This window comes from Dermacentor andersoni, chromosome 7, assembly GCF_023375885.2.
Source record: "Dermacentor andersoni chromosome 7, qqDerAnde1_hic_scaffold, whole genome shotgun sequence".
Taxonomy (NCBI): domain Eukaryota; kingdom Metazoa; phylum Arthropoda; class Arachnida; order Ixodida; family Ixodidae; genus Dermacentor; species Dermacentor andersoni.
Genome location: NC_092820.1, coordinates 125107545 through 125118843, shown reverse-complemented (window position 1 = coordinate 125118843; position 11299 = coordinate 125107545). Strand labels below are relative to the sequence as shown.

Here is an 11299-nt window from a genome sequence, read left to right as displayed (position 1 = left end):
ACTACTTCTTACGCAGGCGAAAATTTCGTTGCAGTTGGCCTTTAAGGAGCGATGCCCCGCCGTGATGGGAGCGGACCAATCAGAGCGCGAGCCGGGGGGAGGGGCATAGGTGCAGGTGTTTTGCCGGCGCGCGCCCTTTCGCCCCATGGATTCCGCTCGGCTCGAGCGGTAGCGGGAGCTCGTCCGAGATGGGCAGCGCCGACGGAGCGCAAATACCGAGCTTCGAGAGCGAGAAGCTCAAAGAGCCAGCCGAGGGAAGCCGCTACCGCCGAGGATCTAGAACGGGAAGCGCAAGCCAAGCGCTGCTGGAGGCAAGCCAACCCCCACTTTCAAGAAAAGGCTACCCAAGCTAAGCGCAGCAGGGGCAAGCTTACTCCCAACTTCGAGAGTAGGAGGACGAGCAGAGGCGTCGACGCAGAGAGATTCCTCCGACGGAGGGTGCCGATGGACGGTTCAAGGGAGAATTCCTTGACCGTGTGTGCAGCCACAACTGCAAGGTAGGTGATAAACGGTGTGTTTTGATCACAACCTCACGCAACCCAAGAGTGTGCGCAATCCGGAGCCGAAGCTCAAATCTTGCAAAACGACGACAACGAGGCAAAAAGAGTTTCATGAAAATCGCGCTAAACACGAGTTCAAACTTGAGAAAACGACCACCAGCTTCGCTGTTTTGACAGCTTTCACTGCGTGGAACTGGCTTTACTTTTTTATATTTGTTTGCTCATTTTATGATCCCGCCATTGACGCTCAGCCCTGCGTAGGCCACTCAGCCATTCTTTTGATTAAAGTTCGTTCTGTCTTCTCTGTTAGACCACCAGCTTCGCGCTTAGTAACTCGTATACATCCTACCCACGCGGTGCGCGTGAGCCGGTGCTCCTGTATTCAAAGTTGACACCACAGTATTAGAACACGTTCCTATCTGGGAGGATAGCGATATGCGGTAGGATTGTACTAGCCGGCGCCGGCTAGCAAAATGGCTGACTCAAAGAATCAACAGTTCAAGACCATGTCGCAGCCCGAGAGCTTCTCACTGCGCCGGGTGCCCCGGCTCCAGCGCGCCAGCTCGAGCCGTCAAGGGGCGTGAGTTCCCAACCGAACAAACCAATCGGGTGAGCTTCTAGCGCGCTCAGGAACGGACGGCAGCGAATGTTTTACGGCCTCGCCGTTGTTATCGGCGCCCTCGAAGGACTAATGGTATCCTCGACCAATCGCGCGGGTGCACACCGGTGCGGTTTCTCCAGGATGCCATACGAAAAGGGAAGCGGCGGCCCGGGTGTGCGAAGTTCGAGAGCGACTTCGCCGCGGTGTGGCTCTGATGTCCAAAACTGGCTGCGACGTAGCGCCGCAACGGAATGGACGAACGAAATCTCCACACGTACGTCGTAGAAAGGAAGATTTCTCATCCGCCTAAAAGTAGCCGAGGTGACAAAAATGTACGTACATTTCGATATGGTAATTAATGGGCATGGGGAATAGGAATAAATTTCCAGGTGACTTCTCGCACGAAACTGCATGAAACAATCTTGTTTACTAACCGTTAAAACACGCTTCTACGGAGAACTCAAAATTGAGTCCAAGGTGGTCAAGAGACAGCTTCCCGTTAGATCGGTTGAAAGGCGGCAGACTCGCCAGCATCAATGTTAGTTTAGCCTTTGCTTTCTAGTCAGGACTAGGGCTGTGGTAATGTTACAATTCTATTTCATGCTATTAATTTTCGCGCTTCGACAGCGGCCTGAGTAGTGCTCCAGCTACTTAACTGTCACCGGAATAGGCCGGTCATGAACGGTGGATGATAAGAAAGAGGTAGGATCGAGCGAATGGAGTGTTTTGCGTTAGGCTGCTTAACTGTCATTCTTTCATTCCACCCGATTTGTGTAGAGCAAGAGAAAGCAAGGAGTGAAAGGGATATTATCCAAACATCTCATGCGAGAGGAAAGGGGATGAGAGATTGAAAGAAAGGAGGAGAGAGCGTTCTCGTGCACATTAGAAGACAAAGGGCGTCTGCAAGAGTCCTCTCAGGTCTGTTCACATTAGTAAAGTAATTAGAGCGGGCCTGGCTTTCTGGCTTGATTATGGGTAAAGCCAGGCACCGAGGATCTTTATACTTCTGTAAAGGGTGGAACATCCTGTTGGCTGAGCGCACTCCGAATAGGCGGCCGTTGCACGCCGAAGCGGGTGCAGTGGCAGAGGAGACGTTCGATGGTCTCGTCGCAGTTGCAGTGGTAACGTATGGGGAAGTCATTCATCCCAATGAGGGAAGCAGTGCTAACACGTGAAATCTACACCTCGTCGTAGGCGACGCAGCACTGCGCAGTGTCGCTTTGGGAGAGGGCTGATGTTATATAATCGCAGCTACAGTGTCATTAAAGGGTTCTCTCTCTCTCTCTCTCGCAGCTACAGTGACGGATCAAGCATGAGCAAATGACGGTCGGAATTCTCCAGAGTTTTCGAAGTAGCTATAGCGCGAGGATGTGAGCAATAAGCCGAAATTCCTTAGCTGCGTCCGTTCTTGACGATCGGATGATTATGGCCGATCGGATGATTATGGATGATTACGGTGAATCGGGCAACTTCATGAGTAAGATGGCCATCGTCAAGGAGTTGCTCACCAGACCCCTGGAAATTTTGGTTATACACTGGAGGTTGTATAGGCGCCGTCTAGAGAGCCCCTTGCCGCAAGAATTTTCCAAATAAGTTCGTTGTTAGAGAATACAGGAGAAACTGAAATACTGCGTTGTCGTAACGCGAGGAGGTGAAACTCACCGCCAACGTAGACACTGTCTCTTCCTGCTTGCCTCGACTCGAACCGACAGCCCCGTTACAAAGGGGACGCTCATAACATCCATCCATCCATCCATCCATCCATCCATCCATCCATCCATCCATCCATCCATCCATCCATCCACCCTTCCATCCATCCATCCATCCATCCATCCATCCATCCATCCATCCATCCATCCATCCATCCATCCATCCATCCATCCGAGAAAGCTCGTCTTCGCGCATGCGCGGCAGTGGCCGCGGCATTGCATTAGCCTCTCTACAATGCCCGAATAAAGCCTTCCGTGTCACTTTGCGCGGACATTCAATAAGCACAAATTCCTGCTTCGACTCTTTAAGCTCTCACACACAGCTTCGTTGTATCTAGATTCCAACTTGTTGAATTTTCTTTTTGTTCTAGCACAGTATTTATCCCACAGTGGGTATGGGCCATATCTAGTGGAGGAAACCACGGAGCCTCGCGCGGTCTCGTGTCTCGGTCGCACGTCCCTGCCCGAGGAACGTGCTGGCGAGGACGGGTACGTTGCTCGCCCCGCCATTTGCTAGGTCCCTCACAGCCGAACAAGGAGTCCGCTGCTCAAGGCCATGGACCGCGACCAGGATACGGGTGAGTTACTCGGACGCACATTCTTAGGCTGCTGGCAATCGTCAGGCTGACACTCGCCGTGTTCTTTAGCGGCCAGTCGCTTATGGTTTGCTTCGGTGTAGCTTTCCTGGCGGTTAGCGAAATAACCGTTACAAAAAAGAAATGTTGAGGCTTGGCGATCTTTGTGCGAACGATCTCACTCCATGGTACTCTAAAGAGCTTCATCATCTCGAGCGCGTGCGTACACGCATATACTGCGTTTCACACTCAGCAGGCAATGCTGTAGAAGCTATAGGCAAGTATAGTGCGGTCACACAAGTCCCGCTCCACGCGTTTTGCAGTGCTTGAATTGTTCTTGAATTTGGACGCCTTACGCTGAATAATTACTACATATGTCGCATCTACAACTTGTATATGCAAAGTTTTATAAAGTGTTCGTATTAGTCGCGCATCTGTGTGCTGCCCGTATGCGACGCACTATGCAAATTTTGTCACTAGCGCAGGTGGTGCGCCGTGACTTCCGGTCGCAGGAACGTGTTACTCCGCTCGTTGGTTGGTCAGTCAGTTCGGACCTGCGAAGTCTTCCATGTAACAAATGCTTCCTGTTTCTTTCGCAGCCGAGAAGTATGCGACGATTGTGTATTAAATTACACGGCGCACAGTTAGGCCTCTTGTCTCATATGTTACGCGATATTTGTTTGGTCGCGAATGCGAGCTGCGGTGGAAGTCTCTCCTTATAGCATTCTTAACTTCGCATGCTACACTGCTACACTCCCGGACGACATTCTGTGGCAATGAAGGCAAAGCTGCGTCTGTTATACTGCACTGACTATTCAGACCGCTTCTCACAGCGCTTGCGTTTCTTTGGAACAGATACTGAATCAGGGGTAGCATCCACCTACGACAGTTTGGCATTTGCCGAAATGCGAAACTATCTTTCTTTTTCTTTCTTTTCCCTTTTTGGTTCATTTTGTGGTTGGTCGGTGGTCGATGATCGGTGGTCTGACTTGGCAAAGAAAGCGTACTTTCACTTGCTTGCTTGTTCGTTTGTCCATTGTTCGTTCGTTGCTCGCTCGCTCGTTCGTTCGTTAATTTATTGGTTTGTTCGCTCGCTCGCTCATTCTTCGTTCTGGCTACTCGCTTGCATTGGCAATCTTTCTTTTTTTACTTTGGCTTCGGTTTCTTCGTGCTCTGTTTCTTACTATTGCTGAAAGGTGGGACACTGCAGGGTCACTGCCATTATTAAACATGACAGCGCTAAGACAACCTGTGTAGCGCAAAGGCGAGAACCCGTCATGTGCACTTCATGTGTCTTCGTTTTAGCAATGTGACCACGGTCCGTATTATTTAAGGATTCACTTGGCTCGTTTCTATGCCGTACGCAACCGGTAGGCCTCGCTGATAACGTGGGTGGAGTGCTGCTCTCACCGCTGACGAAGCACATAAAGGAAAAGGGTAGTGTAGAATCGACTGGAGTAGAATCCTATCGTGATCCCGGCCCATGTTTCACAAACTTATGTCCTTATATTATGCTAAACATGTCTTGAAGTACACCTGTGCACAGAAAACGTTACGGAAAGCCAGACAGTGGAGTGCAAGAAGCGTCCTGTCTGCTTTATTGTAAGCGGCCTTTTGTCTTTGTGACGGTGTGCTTGGAGATCTGGTCAACATCAACGTTACCCAATTAGCCCTTCTCGCCATCTTGTTGTAGTTTCGATCGGTCTCTTCAGCGTACAGAGGGAGCCATTGTTAAAGAGAACGCTTGAGTGCAGATCATGTCCTAATTGCCCTCTCTCGCAAGAGTACAATCGCCTAGATTTGGAACAGATAACTTTCTAGTTGGCAGCTCTCACTTCTTGAGACACACGCCTGCAGTGCACTGACGTAGCTTCCGCAGCCACTTGAAGCTAGGACGCGGTCCAAGTGATGGCCGCACATTTTAAGTGTTCGCTTCGACAGTGGACCGCATTGTACATGTCCACGAATTTTGGACATTTGCCTCTTTGGCTATATATCTTGCAAAAGAATGGCTGAACTTCAGCAAACTCGAGTTAGGAACGTGGAATGTAGTCCCTTCTAGTAACATACACGTTTACGACTAAGTACAGCAAATACGTATGTCATTAGAAGGGACTGCGTTCTCGACGTTGCTAGCTGAAAGTTGAAGTTCGGCCGATCTTTTGTAATGATGTTTTGAAATAACGTTTAAATGCGGCCCACTGAGTTACGCCGTTGGATTGCGTTGAAGTTCGACAGATGACCGAAGGGGCAATGTCCCAAAAACCTGGACACGATCGCTATTCCTTTGCGTCAAAATGAGCCTCCACCTACGCATCTCCCTTGTTGCACAGTCCCCGTCGCAGCCATGTAGGGAGTTGTTGCCGTGCGCCTCTGCGGGAGGCTTAGCTGGTTTGGGAAAGAGCCGGCATAATGTAACGATTTTATTCTAGTGATAATCTTTATTGCGTTGCGTCAGTGTTCCACGTGTAATGCTCCGCCCACGATATCACCGGGATCGGCTGGCCGCCGACGAAATGTTAGAATGGATCAGAGCAGAATGAGAAGAATACTGAAATTATACCGGCCGGCTTAAATTTGCTTCCGGAAGGGCAAGCGCTGCCAAATGGCCAAGCCACAGCAAACTGCATCTGGCCGCTATAACGGCTGGTGCGTTGGGCATTCAGCGATAAATTAGTGCCTCCATTTGGCGGCTTTAGATGACGGCCCTTAGAAAACTGCTGCAGGGACTCTTAAGTGAAACATTTGATGGAAAGAAACGCTGGTATATCAGCATTATACGGGTTCACGAAGGTATGTTAGGTACTATAAAGCCGACTGCTGAAAAATGAGAATTCGCTCCGCAAGCGAACTACGAATAAATTTTGACCAAGTCGCACTATAAACTGTTGCCTCCTTCAATCTATCCTCTACTCTTGTCCTACAAATCGTATTCAAAATATGGCGGCTCTGACGGGTTTCGGGCTCTGCAATTTTCCCCGGCGCCTCCAATCAACATAAGCGTTGCCTTTGAGATCTGTTCCTGTCAACTCAAGGGAAAATGGTCGTGGTCACTGGGCGCTGGGTTTGGGCACCAGGTATTATGCTCACCCAACCCCCCTCACCCGCAACCCTTGCTGACCGCCTTTCAGGTTTCAGCAGACTAAGCCAGGCAGTTTAACTGCGGTCAGCAGTACACTGTTTTTCTTCCGTTTCAATCAGCCCGTTTCGATCAACAACCAAACACTGCTTCTCTCCTCTCCTTGGCAGACGTAGGTGGCAACAGCACCCGGGTTCGCTTCATTCCTTCGTTCCTGTTCTTCAAGCAGCTGTACGTGCTGCTCTGGAAGAACGTGTACATCAAGCGGCTGCTCCGCCACTACACCACCACCTTGCTGGAGATCGCCTTCATCGTAGCGCTGCTGTCGGGAATCCAAGAGGACTCCGTGGTCCGGGAGCCCCTGGACCGCCGACCCGACACCTACTACAAGCCGATACACTCGGACGCCTACTGGAACACGCAGGAGGACCTGGCCCACATTACGAAGGCATGCGCGCGCGCCTTCAAACCCCGACTTTAGCTCGGTTCCCAACTCCGAGGCAGTCCGCCGTGGTTGCTCAGTGGCTTTGGTGTTGCGCCGCTAAATGCGATGTCGCGGGATCGAACCCCGCCCACGGCGGCCGAATTTCGATGGGAGCGAAATGGTAAAACACCTGCGCACTTAGATTTAGGTGCGCGTTAAAGAACCCCAGGTGATCAGAATTATTCCGGAGTTCCCCACTATACGGCGTGCCTCGTAATGAGATCGTGATCTTGGCACGCAAAACCCCGTAACTTTTCATTTTTTCTTCGTCTTGCCGATAGCTTTTACGCAGAAAATGAAGAATAGGGGATGCGAAATACTGAAAGTAGGCCTATTTTTACACTGATTGGTTTCCCTAAACAGGACGGCTGACCTCTCGCTCTTGGCACCACTGCGCCCGATCAAAGTACAAGCTATCAATCAGCGAGAATCTGAAAAGCAAGAGATGGTGCCAATGATAGCGGCACCATGCCCATGTTTATACGGCGGCGTCCTCCATCTTGCGTTTGTGTCAAAATAGATGTGTGGAGAAGCAATCTTTCAGATTTTCGCATATCCCCTGTTGCTTTGCCGACGGTGGGTACCAGTAGGCTACAACCGCACGCGTATTCCTGTCGTGGCAACGCCAACTACAGGGGCGCGTGACATATAAGGATTATTTTACAGCCGAGCCGTTAAAGGGAGTTTTGCAGCTCTTTTCGTGTCGCGGTTAGGACCGCGGCGTGTAGAGGCAAGCTTGGTAAGAGCCAGCAACCGAGCGTTAATGAATTTCGAAAAAAGAAGAAAAAAATACTCTAAATTGTAAAAAGAAAGTCGCGTACATGAGCCCGACGCTTATGCTCGAACAATTCAAATATGCTTGATAATTTTTTTTTTCTTCGCAAACAATATTGCCGTCCCTCGTCGCATTCATGCAAACGCCGTAAGCGGCCCGCACTACGCGGGAGTGGGATCAGCCACATTAAAACTGCCGCGCGACTTATTAGAGCGCTACAAGAGATGCGATACGCTTTTGTCGCTTTCGTGTGAACGCGGCTTCTTACGCTCGCTGCGCGGTCGACGCGCGGGCCGTGCGCGCAGGCGTACTACTACCCGGCGCGCAACCGGTACCTGTCCCGCCTGGCGCGGGAAGCGTTCCACAAGCTGGGCGTCACCGAGGTGATCGGAGTGCAGACGCTGCGCCAGCTGCAGCTCGTCCACCCGCCCCACAAGGAGTCGAAAGAGACGCCGCGCCCGGCCCACTCCGTGGCGCTGAGATTCACCGGCGTGCCCCAGAACGACACCGACACCGAACCCGTCAACCTGTACGTCTCGTTCATGGCCGGCAACCTGCCTTTCGACTTGCAGGTGCGTGCCCCTACTGTGTAGCTGTACTGCGTAATAGGCTTACAATAAGCCGAATAGGGGGGCCGCGATTAGTGGCGTAGCTAGGTCGTCTGGCACCCGGGGCCCGTAGATCTTCTGTCACCCCCCCCCCCCCCCCCGCAACCCCCCCCCCCCTGGATGTAGTCGAGGAAGGCGAGGATATCGACAATTTCCGGGTGTCTTCAGGCGTATATGACCCCCCCCCCCCCCCCCTGCTGGCCCCTAGCACCCGGGGCCCTCGGCCCCCCGGCCCTCCCCCCGTTGCTACGCCACTGGCCGCGATTATACATGAGCTCTGCGGTTCGTTGACGATGCTATGTATAGTTTTCACGTGACGTCACAGACTCAGCGCTCACCGTGCTAGTACCCAAGCATGGCGGCCACGATGACGTCAGGGCACCGTATCACCACGCGCGTGCACACTGTTCTGCTTTTTTGACGACGACTGTTTTTTAATGGATTGTCACCGTTATCGCTTTGTAGTTCGATGCGAGACGCGCCTGTCGTGCTTTCATCCTGTCACGCTTCATGCTTACGCCTCGTCTCGACGTGCTAGTGCTCGTAAATGGCGGCTGCGATGACTTGTGTGCAAACTATCTAGAGCATCGCAAAAGAACGGGCACAGACAGGATCGAGATAAGGTTTGTTACAGACAGGTTACAACGGTGACGAAGTTATATACGAAGCGGAGTGCGCCACATTAGACGAACGCAAGTGGAAAATGTCCTTAACAAAGAATGGAGGAAGTGCGCTTTCATCTTCTTCTTGTAGAAATGGAGGACCCGGGGTGATTGTGCAATTATGAGTCGTAATAATTATCGCGCGTGTTTCGTAATAGGTGTAAAGTGAAATATTGTAAAATGTGTTGGTTACATTTTATTGCGTTCTCGTTCTTGGACGTTCTGTTTTGTATATACAATTGTTACCTATCTGTAATAAATCTGTCTTATTCTTATTAGCTCTTGTTATTGACTGGTATGTTCTAATATGAAAAACCCATTTTTCGCTTACTAACCACTGACAAGTGTCAGCAGCTGCATCTCCATGTAGCGGACAAATGAACCATCTTATCATGTTTGATATGGAAAAAAAATCTGCTCATCTGAGCGTAACTCTGAACACTGAGCTGAAGATGCAACGTCGTGCTAGGGTTTTCCACGTTGACGCATGCATTCTGGATTTTCGCATCACTTCACGATATATATATATATATATATATATATATATATATAAACGTTTCGTTATGACTTTTTGGTGTCCTTGACGACAAATAATAACGATTTCTGTCAAATTAGTTTTCAATAAGACTGGGGGCAAGAATGTTAATAAAGCTCTTTCACGCGCTTCTCATGTTTCTGACATGATATCCGGGTGAATATGTTGAGTAATCGCTTCGTAATTACACTTGAGAAGGAGTGATGACAATGTGCAATAAAATACACAGGTCCTAGAAGAGCCTTTTGCTCAGTATGTGCGGGTTCAGTGTGACATTTTTCAGTTTCAATTTATTATTCGTTCATGATACGAACCGCTGGATACAAATAAATATGCAGACAAGAGTCCCAACGTCAGAAGAGATTTCACCGGAACAGTTGCTTATTAGTGGAGTTGCCATTTCCAGGACAAATGTCCCGATTTCGAAGAAAATATCCCGATGTTCATGTCAGCCACGTACACGAGTTTATACCAAACTGCTTGCGCCTGGTTTTCTGCAAGATTGCTGTCCCGAAATCTCCCGAATTTACGCTGGTTGTCCCGGAAAGTTGTGACCCAGGTGTCCAGGTTTTTTATATTGTTTCCCGTGATTCAACAGAAGTACCTGTACTCTTCTTGCCGTTCAACTGCAGGTAGTATTTTAACCTTGTCAGAATGCACTAGCGGTTTGCTCTGCCTAAGTGCCCACGGCGTCCGAATCGCTCGTGCTGTAAACGGTCTTTCTTTTTCAAAATTGCAAGAATTCTGAAAGTGCCAAATTCATTGCACGCGCATCAAGTGTCATGCGGCGCCTGCCGCATTAGTTTAATGCACTCGCGAAGTGTCAGAAGCTTGCTGTAAAATTTATCCGGCTATTGCATCTTGTCACGCCGTATACTTTGTGTGTACTGTAGCGTGTGCTGTAGTAGTTCTATTGCACCAGGGTGTGAGGTCATTCAAGATCTATCAATAGGGCTGGCTATCAAGTCCCGTAATGTCTACATACGCTGAGACCATGCAAGAAGCAAAAGGGAGCGTTTGTTTGGGTCCTTTTCGGACTTCTTTTCGGGCCGAGCATTATGTGCGCTTGGCGTGCGCGGACACACTTATGCAGCTTCGAGAACCATTGATAAGTATAAGTTTATACCGGACCAAATATCGCTTCTCCAGCTAACTATAAGAATATCTTAAAGAAGAAAAGACAGGTTGAGGGACCAGCTAGTTGAGACGTTCTTAATAATTTATTTCAATGATGGAGAATAAAGCATCCTGCGTTTTAGTGGCCGATGACCAAAAAAAAAAAAACAGTTTTCAAGCCAATAAAAACAAACTGAAAGTATTTTCGTGCTCGATGCATTGTCCCAGAACGTGTCCCGATTTGTTGCTGTTTTATCTCCAGATTTCGTCGCGATTTTATTCATGTTTTGTCTATGTTTTCGTAACTCTAGTTATCATGATCAGTGCTATTTGCGCACTACTTGAAACGAGGACTGCGGGACGATAGACACAAGCACAAACTTTCAACTGGTTTTAATTGGTAGAAAGTCGAGTGGTTTATACATACATAAATGTGACGTAACTTGAAATACATCATAAAATAGGCATGTGCAATCAACAAGACACTTGAACATATGCATTCGCAATAGCAAGATAGATACTAAATAATAATAATATCATACCCAAGGCATACATGTCGATGGCCTACGCATCCATCACTTTGTTTTCGCAAAATCCGGCCCCATTGAGATAAATAATTTATTTTTGTGATAGTCCCAATGAAGCCACGCTGACG

At 49.3% G+C, this 11299-nt stretch overlaps 1 protein-coding gene across 1 annotated transcript in view; it reads left to right on the top strand.

The window, feature by feature from the left end:
• The first annotated feature begins 973 nt into the window (after window positions 1–973).
• Window positions 974–11299, top strand: part of LOC126534665 (phospholipid-transporting ATPase ABCA3-like) — a 130955-nt gene continuing 120629 nt past the window's right edge. The window contains exons 1-4 of the mRNA XM_050181927.2: window positions 974–1080; window positions 3339–3388; window positions 6635–6912; window positions 8029–8295. Coding sequence (XP_050037884.2) covers window positions 974–1080; window positions 3339–3388; window positions 6635–6912; window positions 8029–8295 — 702 coding nt within the window. The remainder of the gene's footprint in view (window positions 1081–3338; window positions 3389–6634; window positions 6913–8028; window positions 8296–11299) is intronic.